This window comes from Cervus canadensis, chromosome 3 (genome assembly GCF_019320065.1).
Source record: "Cervus canadensis isolate Bull #8, Minnesota chromosome 3, ASM1932006v1, whole genome shotgun sequence".
NCBI lineage: Eukaryota > Metazoa > Chordata > Mammalia > Artiodactyla > Cervidae > Cervus > Cervus canadensis.
Window position 1 is genome coordinate 76456607 of NC_057388.1, and position 19472 is coordinate 76476078.

General features: G+C 38.5%; 1 protein-coding gene across 4 annotated transcripts in view; it reads right to left on the reverse strand.

Annotated features, from left to right (window-relative positions):
• Positions 1-19472, reverse strand: part of SUGCT (succinyl-CoA:glutarate-CoA transferase) — a 742548-nt gene that overhangs the window by 702864 nt on the left and 20212 nt on the right. For all 4 annotated transcript variants that reach the window (XR_006268585.1, XM_043463531.1, XM_043463532.1 and 1 more), the window contains exon 6: positions 9699-9819. Coding sequence is in view for 3 of the 4 variants with exons in the window: in XM_043463531.1 (XP_043319466.1) it covers positions 9699-9819 (121 nt within the window). In the remaining variant the exon portion in view is untranslated. The remainder of the gene's footprint in view (positions 1-9698; positions 9820-19472) is intronic.

Consider the following 19472-nt stretch of genomic DNA (forward strand, 5'->3'; position numbering starts at 1 on the left):
TATGTGAGGGAAAGGTGAAAAGGTAAAGAAGACCTTTAGCAAGAATTTCCTTAGAAAGAGTTGTCAGTCATACAGATGACCAACAGGCACATGAAAAGATGCTCAACATCACTAATTATTTTAAAAATGCAAATCAAAACTACAATGAGGTATCACCTCACCAGTCAGAATGGCCATCATTAAAAAATCTGCAAATAACAAATGCTAGAAAGGGCGTGGAGAAAAGGGAACCCTTCTATGCTATTGATGGAAATGTAAATTCATGCAGTCAATCAGGAGAACAGTATGGAGGTTCCTCAAAAAACTAAAAATAGAATTGCCATGTGATCCAGGGACTCCACTCTTGGGCATATATCCAGAAAAAACTATAATTCAAAAAGATACATGCACCCCTCTGTTCTCAGCAGCACTATTTACAATAGCCAAGACATGGAAACCACCTCACGTCCACTGACAGATGACTGGGTAAAGACGAGGTGATACACACATACACTGGACTACTACTCAGCCGTGAAAAAGAATGAAATACGGCCATCTGCAGCTGTGTAGGTGGGCCTAGAGATTATCATACTCAGTGAAGTAAGCCAGAAAGAGAGAGACAAATACCACATGATACCACTTATATGCACAATCTAAAACAGGACACAAATGCACCTATCTAAAATACAGAGGGACTCACATGAGAACAGACCTGTGGCTGCTTAGGGACAGAGAGAGTAAGGGAGAAAAGGGTTGGGAATTTAGGATTAGCAGACGCAAACTCATATACAGAATGGATAAACAACCAAGTCCTACCACACAACACTGGGAGCTAGACTCAAAATCTTGTACTAACCTATAATGGAGAAGAACCTGAATATGTATACCGATCATATATATTTAATCAAATCACTCTGCTGTACACCTAAAACTAACAACATCATAAATCAATATACTTCAATTTAAAAATTAAAAAAGGAATTCTACCCATGAGGGCTGCCTATAGGACAAAGTGACCTGAACGGGTAGACTCTATATACAGAAGACCACAGGAAGTCAGGGACTGAAGAGAAGCCTGCAAAGCTCCCCACAGAACAAAGAGCCACCACCTGAGCTTCAGGCACACAGGAGGCCCCAACGCAGGGTTCAACCACCCCCACCAAGCACCAGCTCTTTCGTACCCATTAACCCACTCTCCCTAAGGAGGCTGGACACAAACAGCAGCTAGAAAGAGGGAAGGAAGAATCATGGATGAATGAAGAAACTGACTATGCTCTTCCAACAAACACGCGCACGCACGCACACACACACACGCACACACACACGCACTTCAGGTTTCCAGGAAGTCAGGCCCAACTTGGGGAAAGGGAAAAGTCATAAGTCTGAAGTTTTTATTTTAGATTGGACTGGACCTTTTAATACTTGAAATAAAATAACCAGAAAAAAATGTGTAGGACTTTCCTGGATTTCAGCCATGAGCAAGGAAAATGAGTTAGAAGCGCAAGTTTGCAGAGGTAGGGTGGGAAAGAATAAAGTTCCTGCTTACATGCCACTGAGTCCAACTTGTATGACACATCTGTTATATGTGTAAGGCTAGAAAGAAGTATTTAAAGATAAAAAGGTTACACCCTTAGAGGATACAGTGAAGGCATAAAGTCACTTTCTGGAGTCTGTCCATGTCTACAGACAAAATATAATCTTGGTCCCTAACTTTATAGGCTGTGTTTTGAAATCTTGTATTTATGTGCTAAGTTTCTCTTCCCCTGCAGAGATGGTGTCATTGTTTGTTTAAACAATGAGTTTGGTATGATAATGATAAATATGTTAAATCACACTTTTGCTAGGGATCACTAACTATAAAGTTGGACAGATGATCACGACACTCTAAAATTCTGGGGGAAAAAATATGTCCTGTTAGAAGGGGAACAGCAGAGACACTCATAATTTAGACCAGTAGTTTCCAATTACTTTGACTGTGAGAACGCCTTTTAATGTCATCTCTATATTGTTTATTCAATCCAGAAAGATGCTTAATGAACTAAACTGGATTATTTTTAGAGGTTAAAAAAACTTGCCCATTGTTACTCCATCAAACTTAGTTCTGATTCTGTCTCTTCTTTCCTTCCTCCATTCCTTCCTCCCTACCTCCTTCCTTTCCTCCTTTCTTCCCATCTTTTCTCCTTCCCTGTTTTTGTCCTCACTCCCTGCTTCCCTCCCTTTCCTTCTTGTTTTTCTCCCCTTCAAAACTTTTATGGGTTTAGAGTGCAGGCAGACTTCTAATTATTCTTTTTAAAAGACATGGCTATGTGGTGACTATGTAGCAAAAGAGGAGAATATACATAGACACACAGACTAATTCACTCCATAAGAATCCAAGAGCAGCAGTGTTTTGTTTTGTATTATCGTTGCCATGATATGAATATTGGATAGAGCTGCTAGATGATTTGCCATAACCATTTGGGCTCATCATTCTCTGTTATTGATTCTGAAACACCATGGGAGCCTTTAGTAATCTAAAGAAAATTTTGTCTTAATCGCTACTCTCTCAAACATGAACATTACTTCAAGACCAATGTTGATAATAAAGTTCTTCCATGAGCCCATCAGTATGTGATTCCTACCTCTTTTGAAGATGATTTCTGATGGAATTTGAATCATATCCCTCTACTGTGCAAACCCCTTCCAGTCTGCATGGCACGTGCACACCTCTATGCAGTACCTTCTCAAGCATGCTGTTCCCCATTATTGGTACTGTAGGCACATTGGCTTTCTCTCAGGCCTTTAAAGATAGCGAGATCTTTTCTATCTCTGCATATGGAGTTCTCTCTGCCTGCATTGTTCATCCTCTGGCTCTCTGCATGGCTGGCTCCTTCTCATACTTTAAGTCTATTAAATGTTACCTCCCCAAAGAGGCTTTCCTTGACCATCCATTTACTTATGCACCCCCTGCTCTATTAATTTCCACCACAATACCCTGTTTGAGTCTTTCATAACACCATAATTGGTTGGTACATATACTGCCTTTTTCACTTGCTTATGAAGTGTCTCTGACACTAGGCTGTAAGCTCCTTAAAGGCATGAACCGTGCGTGCATTGTTTGCCCTGGACACCCAACGCAGCCAGGAATCTACAGAAACTCAAGAAATGTGTATGAAGTGGTGGGGGTGGGGAGGAGACAAAGGAAATGAATGAGAAAGGAAGGGAGGGAGGGGGGAGGGAGGAAATTATTTGGGCATTTCTGAATCATTGGCTGTTGCTACTTCAAACATAAAAGGGTATAAAATAACATAACAAGCACTCATGCACTGCCAGTTGGTTTATTTGACAAATATAGTTTGTTAAGTCCTGTGTGCATCCCTTCCTGGTGCCCCATCTCTCCCTCCCTCAGGGGTAATCATTCTCTGAAACAATTTTTCATTACCATGTATATCTTTATACTTCTAATCACATATGAGCAAAATACCAAGAAAGATATATTTTGTATGACTTTAACTCTATATGAATAACATTATTCTGTTTATCATGTGTTGCAACTTGGTTTCAAAAATCAAAAAGGTACCTTGCAAACTACTTTTCTTAAAAGAAAAATGAAAATTTTATTTAAAGGGTATACACAATGTTCCTTCTACAAGGAACATTGTCTAGTCAATAACATAAAGTAATGTTTATCCTTTTAGAAAGAAAGAGCAGTGAAGTTAACATGAGGGGAAAATAAATACTTTAAAATGTGGTAGCGAGCATTCTTATTGCTAAATTTCTGTAACTAATAACATGCTCAGAAGACACAAAGAAAAGAAGGTAAACTCAAGATTAAATTGCTAAGGAAAATATCATTATACTTATAAATGTATAGAGAGATGGAGAATGGTCACCTTGAAAAAAAATACTTCTGAAAATATACAAATATGTCCTTTCAGTGACTCTCTACCCAGAGGTACACAGGCAACACTACAGTGTTCTCAAAAAGGGATTTCTAGTGAATCATAGCTTTTTAAACACTGCCCCCTAATGTTCACATTCAGCTTCTTCTGAAATGTTAAGAGGATCGTGCTAATAAAAATAATCAGGTCCTTCCTCCCCTGTGATCAGTCCAGCATTTTTGTCCTGCAGACCAGATTTCACAGACTGAGGCAGTCTCAACCACACAACTGTCAGAATGCATTACAGCAAATCTCCCGACCATTCTAAGATTACTCTCATCAGTAAGAAGGCCAACATGTGAGAGAGAACAGACTATTTGTGCTTGGAAAGCACTGACAAGACATCAATACTGCTGGGAAACATCAGGCAAGTCTAGGATCCCAACAATAACATGTGCAACTTTAGACTGATCTAATCAGCCTTATTAAAAAATAAAAAACAAACATTTATTACCAAGAATATCAATCTTCTAAAAAAAAGAGAGAAATGGCCCTTGTTTTATATACACACAAACTCATGACTCACAAAGGAAGGTTGCTTCCAAGAGAATCTGTTGAAATTTTGACTCCCTGATGAGCAGATTTGTTCATGACTTCCACCACTGCAAATATGATCAACAACACATGAAAGAGAATAACAAAAATATATATTCTCAAGTAGAGCTGCTCACTGTCTTGTAGTCACAAAGTCCATGTCATCACTTAACAATGATGTATGTCTGAACAGAAAAAGCACAGAAGCACTTAATGCGAAGTCAAGGAGCCTGAGTTTTAAACCCATTTTCCTTTAAATAGCTGTGTGACCTTAGGTCCCTTAGGTGTTCTGGATCTGTTTCCTTATCAGGAAATAAAAGAGCATGAACTATGTGAACGCTTTTCTAATGACTGTCAGGAGGTGGGGAGAGGATTATAGAATCAGGAGAGCTGCTTTCTCAGACCACACCTGCCTCTCCACACCACCCCTTCACACCCCATCCCTGTTCGCAAAAAGCATGATACTCCCATTCTCCCCTTAGCTGAGAACTACTAGACTGTATCATGCTTCCCTGGTGGCTCAGCAGTAAAGAACCCGTCTGCAATGCAGGAGCCGCAGGAGACATGGTTCAATCCCTGGGTTGGGAAGACCCCTGAAGGAGGAAATGGCAACCCACTCCAGTACTCTTGCCTGGAAAATCCCATGGACAGAACCTGGTGGCCTACAGCCCATGGGGTCACAAAGAATCAGACATGACTGAAGTGACTTAGCATGCACTGGATTATATCATCTATCTCCAAGGCCCTTTGCCACACTAAAATGTTAATACAGGATCTGAGAACTGGAAGAAAATTCAGAAATTCCCCAGTCACAAAACCAAGCCCAGACGAACTTTTGATTCTAACCATAGTTAGATACAGCTGTGAAACTTCGGGGAGGTGTGAGGCTTCCCAAAGGGATTAGCATTTTATTAAGCTGGGTGATGTGATGAAATATTTTATTATTCTCAATCTTCACCCTTCCCAGATTTCAGGCCCTTTTCAATGTGACTTTGTAGTTCCTGTCACTGGAATGGTACACTGAACCACCTGTTGGTGTTAGGTTTGGCCAGATGACTTGCCTTGATCAAAGGAATATTAGCAGGAGTGACATGAACAGAGAGAGGCCTTAAATGTGCTTGTGAGATTTTGTTCTCTTGTGCTCCTACTTTCCCCGAGAGGAGAACTTGCACTTGGTAGCCTAAGACATGTGTGGAGCAGACCTGCAACTTGGAACCCAACCTAACAAGTCTAGATGAACTGAATTCCAGCCAACCCACATTCACAAGAAGGAGAAATAAACACTTACTGTCACATGAGATTTTGCATTTGGTAGTTATGCAGAATTTTTACAGCATTAGGGTAATTCAGATAATAGTTCACCTATTTAATATCTTAGACCTCAACCTTTCCATTGTATTGTGAGAGTCTAAGGAAAAATCTCACCTTCTCTGTCACTCATATAAGTATTGATATACAAAAAACAAAAGTGTGATTACACATCTCTATAGTAGTACATCTGAAAAAGAGTCAGATGTAGTGGCAAAGATCTGCTATGAACAGAACCTATCCTTAGTGCTGAGTCAGAAGAGAAGTTAATGGCACTGGGCTCTTCATCCTATCTAAAATAACAGTCAGCCAAATGTTGCAATTATGTTTATTTTATATAAAAATACCACCACATAAGATAATTTACCATGAAAAGCACACTTCATACTGAAGTAATATGTCCTAGTCAAAGTATTATAATATCTCAATTAACCTGAATGAAGAGAAATAGGGGTATTTCAGTTATTATAATTTTACGAGTAATAAATATTTTTAAGATAACATTTTTGCAGCTTTTACAGTGAAACAAGATTTTCAGATAGGTATTAATTTTAAGATAAATTTACTGAAATATAAGAAGTGAAGTGTTTGCTTGGCTCCTTTTTGAAATATGTTTTTAATATACTAGTTTTCTTTGATAACTCAGTTGGTAAAAAATCCACCTGCAATGCAGGAGACCCCAGTTTGATTCCTGGGTTGGGAAGATCTGCTGGAGAAGGGATAGGCTACCCACTTCAGTATTCTTGGGTTTCTCTTGTGGCTCAGCTGGTAAAGCATCTGCCTGCAATGCGGGAGACCTGGGTTCAATCCCTGGGTTGGGAAGATCCCCTGGAGAAGAGAAAGGCTACCCACTCCAGTATCTGGCCTGGAGAATTCCATGGACAGTATAGTCCACGGTGTCACAAAGAGTCGGCCATGACGGAGCGACTTTCACTTTCACTTTTCTGTCTTAGGAAGAAAAATCTAAGGCATAGTGACCTAACAACAACTGAATATTTACTTCATGGTATAGACTCTGTATGTGTGTGCTCAGTCGCACAGTCTTGTCTGACTCTTTGCAACACTATGGTCTGTAGCCCACCAGGCTCCTCTGTCCATGAGATCTTCCAGGCAAGAATACTGGAGCGGGTTGCCATTTCCTCCTCCGGGGTTATACTCTTTAGGTACTTTAAATTAATGATCATTATATAGTGCTATGGACAAACTATATAAGAAATAACAGACTAGGCCAACAATGCCCTAAGCCCAGGCTATCCTCTGAAAGCATCTTTGGAAAATGTAAACATAACATTTACCACTTACCCTTATCTCTGAAAAGTGGTACTCTAATAAAATTGCAACTATTAAAAACTCTTCAGTCAAGTTCCGATTACTCATTCATTGATTTAAGAAACTCCCTACCACGTGCTCTGCGCTGTGTGTGGAACTGGGAATAGAACAAGAGCCTACAGGGACGTCCCTGATGGTCCAATGGTTAAGACTCTGCACTCCCAGTGGAGGGGGCCCAGGCTGGATCTCTGGTCATGGAACTAGACCCCACATATCGCAGCTATGATCCTGCATGCCGCAACAGAGATCGAAGATCCTGCAAGCCACAACTGAGACCTGGTGTAGTCAAATAAATAAATAATTTTTTTAATAAAAGAAAAGAACAAAAGCCTGCAGGATAGTGGATGAGACAGACAAGTAAAGTGGGAAATACAAAATATGATCAACAAGAGTCAACCCAACCAACAAGAAAAAATGTCCGCACAGAAGCAGTGACATCCAAGGTGAGATCTAAAGGACAAAGAGTCACTGGGTGTGGCAGAGGATCAGGGTTTCAAGCAATGTGAACATCTTGTGTAAAGGCTTTGCCGTGAGGGCGAGCACGGTGAATTTAGAAGATGCAAGTAATTCAGGTTCATATATTCTTTATGCTTTATGCTTTTCTGCCTAAACCATCTATGAAAATAAATGCTTTCCTCCCTTCACCTCTGGAGGTTCTCCTCCTGCCTCATTGAAAATTCCTTTACAACCTCCTTCACTGTTGCATCATTATCTCCTAAACATCTACTACTTGGAATGCATCAGGCTCAGACACTCACACTCTCCTTTTCCTGTCTACACTCACTCTATAAATGATCAAAGACAGGTTTCGAATACCATGTATTTGTTCATAACTATAAAATTTTACATCTCCTGACAATTAGATCCAAGCAATTACTCTACATCTCCTCTTAGATATCTGTAGCGATCTCAAGCTAGACTACTGACATTCCAAATCCAAACTCTTGACATTCTCCCCACCAAAACATCTTTCCACAGTCTCACACGACTCTGTAAACAGCAATTCCCTGATTACTCAGGCCAAAACCTGAGAGTCACCCTTAACCCCGGTCTTTCTCTGACACGTCCCATACATCTGAGAACCTTATCTACTTTTCTCAAAACCCGTCAGAATTCTATTACTTTTCAACTAGCTTGCTATCACCCTAACTCCTAATTCAAATTCCCATCATCTTTAGTCTGGACTATTTCAACAGTTTCATAACTGTTCTTCCACGTCTACCCTGCACTCCACAGTCTATTCTCAACATAGTAGCTAGAGTGAGCCTTTTAAAAACACATCAGACTGCACCAATTCCTCTGCTTAAAACTCTCTATTATCTGACAAACTTATTTGAAGTAAAAGCCTAATTCTTTAAGAGCAGTCCACAAGCCTTTACTAGCCATCATCTCTCTGATTTTCTTCCTATTACATTTCCCTTCATTTACTCTCTTTCAGCCATCCTTGCAGGCCCTCAAATGTGCCCAGTGCAGTCTCACCTAAGGTCCTTTGCACTTGTTGGTCCCTTTGCCTGAGACCCTCACTGCCAACATCTATATGACTCACTCCTTTATTTCATTCAAGTCTCTGCTTAAATGTTCCCAATATCAGTGAAGCCTTGTCTCACCTCCCAGTATAAAACAGACTATCCTCCCCTCATTTCCCTTGTTCTATTTGTCCCTAGACTCAACTACAAAAAAACAAAACACGAAAGTCTGTTTAATTATTTATTATCTCCCTAACCTAGAATGTAAATCTGCTGCAGAGCATGAATATGTGTTACTCACTGCGTATCTCAGAACCTTAGAATACTGCCTGGCAGATCACAGACTTGCAGTAAATATTATATTTGGTGGATGAATTAATAAAAGCTGAAAATATTATCAATTATTCTCATAAATGCTATTACTGTAACTTTCTATTTTAAGAATAATTTTTAATACTGTATCCCTAATTAATAGTTAAGTGCTTATAAACTATGTAAAGATACCTAATACAACTCTTTTCCCTTTAGCCTAAAGACATAAACACACACACACAGTTCACCACCAAGGGCTGAACAACCTAGAATACTTTATAGCACTCTTTTCCTTTACTTGGCTTACTACCTTTGAATAAATTGAAGTGATATGTTGAGTTCCTATGTTATCTTAGAGCCAATGAATATTTCACCTGTAATTCTACATATGAGTTAATAATAGTACTCTATTGGTATTTGCCAAATTTTTATAGAAAAAATTCCGGTAAAGAATGTAGAAGACCAGGGTTCAATCCCTGGGCCTGGAAGATTCCCTGGAGAAGGGAATGGCAACCCACTCCAGTATTCTTGCTTAGAAAACCCATGGGCAGAGAAGCCTGGTAGGTTGTCCATGGGGTTGCAAAGAGTTGGACACAACTGAGCAACTAACACTTCCACTTTCACAGACAGACAAACCCACAGAAGAAATACAAACAGCCAATAAATGTATGAAAAATGTTCATTTACATTAATGTTCTTTAATGTTTAATTTTCAACAACCTAAAATGGCTTGGCAGGGAAGGTGAGCAGAACCACTTTGAGAAAACCAGTGCTGGTGAGAGGTTTCTTGAGGACAGAGACGCAGAACCTAGAAAACCTACTCACAGACAAGGGCGTGGGGCTGAAATACCTGTGATGGAACAGTAGACCATGTGAGGCGCAATCTTGTCGATATCTTCATAGCCCAGCCCCATCGCAGACAGTTTGCCAGGGACGTAGTTCTCCACAAATACATCGCAAACAGCCGCAAGCTGAAGGAAGAGATGAAGACAAGTCAGACTTAAGGGACTCTCTAACTTTCAATGAATCCCCACATGAATTCTGATTTCAGTAAACACAATTATCCTCACTTTCTAAAAGCTCTGAAAAATCACAGGAAAAGTAGAATTACAAGGTGTAATTAGATAGACGTGAAGGCTCTAATCAACTACTTGAGGTGTGACTGCCAATTCAGTTCAGTTCAGTTCAGTCGCTCAGTTGTGTCCGACTCTTTGCGACCCCATGAATCACAATACGCCAGGCCTCCCTGTCCATCACCAGCTCCCGGAGTCTACCCAAACCCATGTCCATCAAGTCGGTGATGCCATCCAGCCATCTCATCCTCTGTCGTCCCCTTCTCCTCCTGCCCCCAATCCTTCCCAGAATTAGGGTCTTTTCCAGTGAGTCAACTCTTCGCATGAGGTGGCCAAAGTACTGGGGTTTCAGCTTCAGCATCAGTCCTTCCAAGGAACACCCAGGATGGATGAATACCAGGACTGTCAATTAAACAATGGCTATTAAAATGTTCAGTTAATACCATAGTGTTAAGTGGATTCTGCTTCCATTAATGTAAGAAATATCTAGGCTGTGTGGTCTATCCAAGTATATTCTCAGAAATTTAAAAAATTAGACTATAAGGACATAAAATACATGAAAAATATCTTTTAACCCCTTTAAAACTAAACACATCTTTACAACCCTATCCTTATCATGTAATACTCCTCATTACAACATGTACATATTGGCACTTAATACTTGTAAACTCTTGTCAATTGCTTTCACACTTTCCAGATGCTTCCTTTCCAAAGAGTTTTAAATGCATTTAATGAACGACTAAAAAAATGAATGCTAAGCTATAACTCAGTAAATCAGTAACTGTCAAAAATAAGACCCCAATTTTGATTCCCAGATTACTACTATAAGAAATAGAGAACAAACCATTGAAACCTCAATCTTAAACTTCTTTTCAAAATCTCGATTGAGACTACGTATTTCCTGAAAATATCACAAAAATTATATGAGGTCATAAAGAAAAATTCATGACATAATTCTTAACCATATCCAAATGACTAATAACTATTCAACAATTTTTTAATTGCCATGTTAACATAGATACATTCTCACACACACAAGCTAATGAAATAGAATAAGTCTGGGCCAGGGATAGACAAACTTTTTTCCACAAAATGTCAAACAACAAATACTTTAGCCTTTCCAGACCACATACATTCCCTGTCACATTTTTATTTTTCTTTAATGATCTTTAACAATGTAAAATTCATGCTTAGTCCATGGGCTATGCAAAAACAAATTGGACTTGGTCCATAGTCTGCCAACCTCTGCTCTGGGTGGAAAATAATTGAATTTACATAAACTTTAGATGGAAATATAAATAAACTATGTGCCTATTTGTTATGCTGTCAACAAATTTGGAGTGGATACATGGAACTCTTTGACTTAACAAAACTTAGGGAGAGGGGATCTTAAGAGGCATCGTAAGGAAATAAGCTGTCATCCTCCAGAGCTCCTGAAACAGAGGTACTGGAGACGCAGGTGACCACCTGTCAGAAAAGGAATGATAAATACATTAAGATACAGGACAGAGAAGAATAGATTTCAGGTATGCACTCCAAATCTCAAGCCATATAGACATCCTTTCCAAATTTCAGGTGCCAATTAACTTTTGAGATGCTTCTCACATGGGCAATATGCTCCAGGGAGAGCCCAAGTTGAGATGTGTTTATTTACTGTTAATGATTCTAACAATTCTACCAAGTATTGCTTGGGAAATATGGAGGGAGAATGGGTGTTAGTATAAATAAAACACAAGGCTACAGTTACACTGCAATTTGTTCCACGTACTTTTCTGAATTTCTGTCTACTACTTACAAAGCACTCCTGTGGGCACTAAAGAAAACAAATGACATCAAATACACCTAGGCTTCTATACCAGTCATCTCCTGGCTGCATAACTTGAATGGTACATATTAACAGTATAGTACAGTACCTTATGCAAATGCATTTGATAAATTATTTTTAATTTTAAAAACTCTGTGTGTTCCTCAAAAAGCTAAACATTGAATTACCATATGACCTAAAGATGCCATTTCTAGGTAAATACCACAAATAATTGAAAGCAGGGACTTGAACAGGTACTTATATCCAAATGTTCATAGCAGCATTATTCACAATAGCCAAAAGGTGGGAACAACCTAAGTATTCATCAATAGACAAATGCACCCATCCATAAAGTAGAATACTCTTCAGTCATACAGAGGAACAAACTTCTAATACATGATACAACATGGATGAAACTTGAAAACATAATGCTAAGTAAAATTAACCAGACACAAAAGTACACATATTGTATGACTTCACTTACATGAAATATCTAAAATAGGCAAGTTCATAAAGACAGAAAGTAAATTAGAGGTTATCAGAAGCTGAGGGAGAGGGAAGTGAAGAATTATTGTTTAATGGATACAGAGTTTGCTTGGGGTAATGAAACATATGGGAAATACACAGAAGTGACAGTTGCACTACATTATGAATGCAATTAGTGCTACTGAATTGTGTGGTACAAATGGTTAAACAACATTTTTACATTATATATGTTATACCACAATGAAAATTATTTTTGTAGGGTATTTTCATTTTTAGATTTAAATTTTTGTAGGGTATTTGTATTTTTAGATTTCTATAGGATCATAAATTATACTTCAAATCACATAAAATAGTCAGATGAAATCACAAATTCATCTGAATTTGGTGCATTCAGATGATTCATCAACTTTCAATTTGATTTGATCAACTTTCAGTAAGACAAGAAAATAAATGTAATGAATAAGCTATGCTAATAGAAAAGTATTCAGAATGGATAAAGTAAACAAAAAACATTTTAAAAAACCAATATACATATTATTATGTTTATCAGAAGAAAGCATACAAGGACATAGATTTTTATATTGTATGCTAAAATAGTAATCTTTTTGCCCATGACCAGACATTACTTGTGTAACAATAGAAAAAAAAATGTTAAGCTAAAAACACCTGTGCTCACAGTACCACATAGTCTGACTCTATAAAGTTATTAAAAAAATACAGAAAAGTTGAGTTTAGGAGCTAAAGAGTTCTACTGATAAAGATGCCCAGTAACTTTTTAAAAAATATTTATTTATTTGGTTGTGCCAGATCTTAGTTGCAGCACATGGGAACTTCTATCTTTGTTGCAACCTGTGGGCTTTTTTAGTTGTGGCATCCAAACTCTTTGTTGCGGCATGTGGGATCTCATTCCCTAAGTTAGGGCCCCCTGCACTGGGAGTGCAGAATCTTAGCCACTGGGCCACCAGGGAAGTCCCCCAGTAGCTTTTATTATTACCCAAGAATTCAATATGTGTGCATTATGATATTTAATGATAAAATATCCCTGGAAAAGTACACAGCACATAAGTTATTCTTTTCTCCATTTTATAAACATTTCTTTTAAATAAATGTATACTGGCTATTTTCTAGATACTGACTCCTGGTGAGTCTGCCATATGACATATTCTCCTTCTCTCTCTGTTTTTAGAGACCTCATTTCAACAACAGGTATGTTCCCTAAAGTATTAGCTAAGGCATTTGTTAAAATTCTAAACACTGCAATGCTGAAATCAGACACATCAGAAATCACCCTGAGTTTTATGGATCTCTACACAATCTACAAGGTTTATACAAGTCAACTGCTTCAGTGGAGACCAAACATTTATCACATTTCCCTGATATAAGGATTTACTATGAAATAAAGTGAGAGGGAAAAACAACTTAATCCTAGTTTTACTGGTGATCACCTCTTCCTCACTGAGGTGTTCACAAATCAACTAATAACCTATTTTAGAATTTTGCCCACAATAAAAAAAATAGCACAATTTTGCATGATGGAGAAGCCATCATCTTTTTCTTTTCTTCTGGGGAAAAAAAAAAAATATTTCTACTCACAGTAAAACAAAAAAATTAAAATCAATTGAAATACCAGATACTTAATTCTGAGTTGTTTTCATTAGATATAATTTAGGAACACATTGGAGGAGCAAGACAAGGAATAGAGGGGGATAATGATAATAATTTAACTACATTTATCTGTTAAAAAAAATCATAAAATAAATTTTAAATGTACGTCCAAGGATGTTCTTACTCATACGAGATGTATTCTGCAATCAAATGCTCTATCCCTGAGCTCTACCCCCAGAAGATATCTTCTGAAGGATTTAAAGGCAAAGTTTCATGATGTCTTCTACTTACTTTGAAATGCAAATCAAAACTACAATGAGGTATCACCTCACACCAGTCAGAATGGCCATCACCAAAAAAAGCTACAAACAATAAATGCTGGAAAGAATGTGGAGAAAAGGGAACCCTCTCGCACTGTTGGTGAAAATGTAACCTGATACAGTATGGAGATTCCTTTAAATAACTAGGAATAAAACTACCATATGGCCCAGCAATCCCACTACTGGGCATATACCCTGAGAAAATCATAATTGAGAAAGACACATGTACCCCAATGTTCACTGCAGCATTATTTACATAGATAAGACTTGGAAGCAATCTAGATGTCCATCAACAGATGAATGAATAAATAAGTTTGGTACATATATACAATGGCATATTACTCAGTCATAAAAAGGGATGAATTTGAGTCAGTTCTAGTGAGGTAGATGAACCTAAAGCCTGTTATACAGAGTGAAATACGTCAGAAAGAGAAAAACAAATACTGAATAAAAATTCCATAATGAATATATATGGAATCTAGAAAAATGGTACTGATGAACCTATTTGCAGGGCAGGAATAGAGACAGAGATGGAGAATAGACTTGTGGACACAGAGTCCACAAGAAGAAGGAGAGGATGGGATGACTTGAAAGAGCAGCGCTGAAACATATATATATCCGTATGTAAAACATATGGTAATGTTTCACATACGAGAGCTAGTGGGAAGCTGCTTTATAACACGCGGAACTCAACTCGGTGCTCTGTGGCAACTTAGAGCGGTGGGGTGGAGGAGGGAGGGAGGATCGAGGGGGAGGGGACATATGTATACTTACAGCTGATTCATGTTGCTGTGTGGCAGAAACCAACACGTTATAAAGCAATCGTTTGTTGTGTTTGTTCAGTCCATAAGACACATCTGACTCTTTGCAACCCCACGGACTATACCACGCCAGGCCTCCCTGTCCCTCACTATCTCCCAGAGTTTGCACAAGTCCATGTCCATTGAGTCGGTGATGCTTTCCAACCATCTCTTCCTCAATTATCCTCCAATTAAAAATAATTTTTTAAAAGGAACATGGATTAAAGAGGAGAGAAAAAAACTAAAAGTTGTCATTCACTGACTGAAAAAATTTTTTAAGAATTCATTATGCTATTCCTGCAATTTTTCTGTATATTTGAATTTTTCCTGATAAGATTTTGGGGAAAAATAAGACCCATGACACTGCTCTACTGACCATGATTCATACTCACAACACAGATATACAACTTATGAACAGTATAACTAGCTGAAAGCAATAGATTTAAGACCCCAGAAAGTCTATTTAAGTTTAATTACTTGAAATGTACTTCATTATTATCAATCAGATCTGAAGAGAAACCCTGCCCATAAAGTTACAGTTTAAACCTATCACAGTATGGTGGAAGACATAGGCAGTACCCAAAGAGAGTGAGAAAGACACCTCAGCAAATTCACTTATTTTGGTCAGAATCATACAGGTAGGCCTAAAATACTCTAATGTACACTGATGTCTTGTGAGCAAGAACTATGATCTCATCTAACACTTTAGATGGAAAAAGCACATCTAACACTTTCGATGAAAAACTTTAATGAACTGGTAAAGCATTTGTTAAATCAAATCTGAAACCTTCACTATTCAGGATAAAATATCAGAATATTCTGTCAGTAAGTCACGTCAGTCATTCAGTCGTGTCCAACTCTTTACAACCCCATGGACTGCAGCACATGAGGCTACCATGTCCTTCACCAACTCCTGGAGCCTGCTCAAACTCATGTCCATTGAGTCGGTGATGCCATCCAACCATCTCATCCTCTGTCATCCTCTTCCCCTCCTGCCTTCAATTTTTCTCAGCATCAGGATCTTTCCCAATGAGTCTGCTCTTCGCATCAGGTGCCCACAGTTTTGGAGTTTCAGCTTCAGCATCAGTCGTTCCAATGAATATTCAGTACTGATTTCCTTTAGGATTGACAGGTTTGATCTCCCTGCAGTCCAAGGGACTCTCAAGAGACTTCTCCAACACCTCAGTTCAAAAGCATCAATTCTTCGGTGCTTTCTTTATAGTCCAACTCTCACACACATCCATACATGACTACTGGAAAAACCATAGCTTTGACCAGACGGACCTTTGTTGGCAGAGTAATGTCTCTGCTTTTTAATATGCTGTCTAGGTTGGTCATAGCTTTTCTTCCAAGGAGCAAGTATCTTTTAATTTCATGGCTGCAGTCAACATCTGCAGTGATTTTGGAGCCCAAAAAAATAAAGCCTGTGACTGTTTCCATTGTTTCCCCATCTATTTGCCAAGACTTGATGAGACCAGATGCCATGATCTTAGTTTTCTGAATGTTGAGTTTTAAGTCAACTTTTTCAGTCTCCTCTTTCACTTTCGTCAAGAGGCTCTTTAGTTCTTCTTCACTTTCTGCCATAGGGTGCTATCATCTGTGTATCTGAGGTTATTGCTATTTCTCCCTGCAATCTTGATTCCAGCTTGTGCATCATTCAGCCTGCAATTTTGCATGATGTACTCTGAATATAAGTTAAATAAGCAGGGTGACGATATACAGACTTAATGGACTCCTTTCCCAATTTGCAACCAGTTAGTTGTTGCATGTCCAGTTCTAACTGTTGCTTCTTGACCTGCATACAGATTTCTCAGGAGGCAGGTAAGGTGATCTGATACTTCCATCTCTTTAAAAATTTTCCACAGTTTGTTGTGATCCACACAGTCAAAGGCTTTGGCATGGTCAACAAAACAGAAGTAGATATTTTTCTGGAACTCTCTTGCTTTTTTGATGATCCAGTGGATGTTGGCAATTTGATCTCTGGCTTCTCTGCCTTTTCTAAATCCAGCTTGAATACCTGGAATATAACAGTTCAAGTATGTTTCAAGCCTGGCTTGGAGAATTTTGAGCATTACTTTGCCAGCTTGTGAGATGAGTGCAATTGTGCAGCAGTTTGAGCACTCTGGCATTGCCTTTCTTAGGGATTGGAATGAAAACTGACCTGCTCTAGTCCTGTGGCCATTGTTGAATTTTCCAAATTTTCCAAATTTCCAAATTGGCATATTGAATGCAGCACTTTCACAGCATCATTTTTTCAGATTTGAAATACTCAACTGGAATTCCACTGCCTCCATTAGCTTTGTTCATAGTGATGCTTCCTAAAGCCCACTTCACTTCACATTCCAGGATGTATGGCTCTAGATGAGTGATCATACCATCATGGTTATTTGGGTCATGAAGATCTTTTGTGTATTCTGGGTATTCCTGCCACCTCTTCTTAACATCTGTTTCTGTTAGGTCCATACCATTTCTATCCTTTATTGTGCCCATCTTTGCATGAAATCTTCCCTTGATATCTCTAATTTTCTTGAAGAGATCTCTCGTCTTTCCATTCTTTTGTTTTCCTCTATTTCTTTGCATTGATCGCTGAGGAAGGCTTTCTTATCTCTCCTTGCTATTCTTTGAAACTCTGCATTCAAATGGGTATGTCTTTCCTTTTCTCCTTTGCCTTTCGCTTCTCTTCTTTTCACAGCGATTTGTAAGGCCTCCTCAGACAACTGTTTTGCCTTTTTGCATTTCTTTTTCTTGGGGATGGTCTTGATCACTGCCTCCTGTACAATGTCACAAACCTCTGTCCTTAGTTCATTAGGCACTTTGTCTATCAGATCTAATCCCTTCAATCTATTTGCCACTTTCACTATATAATTGTAAAGGATTTGATTTAGGTCATACCTGAATGGTCTAGTGGTTTTCCCTACTTTCTTCAAGTTAAGTCTGATTTTGGCAATAGGGAGTTCATGATCTGTGCCACAGTCAGCTGCTGGTCTTGTTTTTGCTAACTGTACAGAGCTTCTCCATCTTTGGCTGCAAAGAATATCATCAATCTGATTTCAGTGTTGGCCATCTGGTGATGTGCATGTGTAGAGTCTTCTCTCGTGTTGCTGGAAGAGGGTGTTTGCTATGACCAGTGTGTTCTCTTGGCAAAACTCTGTTAGCAGTTGCCCTGCTTCATCTTGTACTCTAAGACCAAATCTGCCTGCTACTCCAGGTATCTCTTGACTTCTTACTTTTGCATTCCAGGCCCCTAAAATGAAAAGGACATCTTCTTTGGGTGTTAGTTTTAGAAAGTCTTGTCAGTCTTCATAAACCATTCAACTTCAGCTTCTTCAACATTAAATATTTGGGCATAGACTTGGCTTACTGTGTTGTTGAATGGTTTGCCTTGGAAAAAAACAGATCATTCTGTCATTTTTGAGACTGCACCCAAGTACTGTATCTTGGACTCTTTTGTTGACTATGAGGGCTACTCCATTTCTTCTAAGGGATTCTTGCCCACAGTAGTAGATATAATGGTCATCTGAGTTAAATTCGCGCATTCCAGTCCATTTTAATTCACTGCTTCCTAAACGTCAATGTTCACCCTTGCCATCTCCTTTTGACCACTTCTCAATTTACCTTGACTCATGAACCTAACATTCCAGGTTCCTATGAAATATGGTCCTTCACAGCATCGGACTTTACTTCCATCACCAGTCACATCCACAATGGAGCGGTTCTTGCTTTGGCTCCATCTCGTCATTCTTTCTGGAGTTATTTCTCCACTCTTCTCCAGTAGCATATTGGGCACCGACAAACCTGGGGAGTTCATCCTTCAGTGTGAGACCTTTTTGTCTTTCATACTGTTCATGGGGTTCTCAAAGCAAGAATACTGAAGTGGTTCGCCATTCTCTTCTCCAATGGACCACATTTTGTCAGAAATAAAATATCAAAACATTCTGAAATGCAAGTAAAGGAGCAGGAACTGTGAACACTGAAGGTGGAACTGAGAAACATAAACCAGGAAGAGAAAAATTAAAAACAATATCCTCGGTGATTCATCACCATCATCACAACATCATCATCACAATGACAACTACCAAAAAGACAAAAAGAAGGGCCTGAGAATGAAGACATGGGAGTTGGATCCAAGGTGAAGGTAGCTGTCACAGAATTACAAGGCAGGGCAATAATAATAAAGAACAATTTAGAAAAATCATACAGGATTTCAAATGAAAAAGAAAAAACAACAAGTAAACAAACCTAAGGTATACTTCAGAAGAGATGTAGGAAACAGGGCAGTAAGATTAGGAAAATTATCAAGCTTTGGGTTCAACATATATCTAGTAAAATTCTAAATTTATTGGATTGATCCAACAGAACCAAAGTGGATGGTCAATGATTCTGATCTTAATAATTAGAAGACATTATCCTTCAATTAGGAAAATGAGGAAAGTAACATCAGAACAATTAAGCTAAAGTTGATACTTTGGTGGAAAATAAATAGGAGATTTGTTTCTCTGATCAGGTAGATTAACAACCATTACATTAGATTTCAAG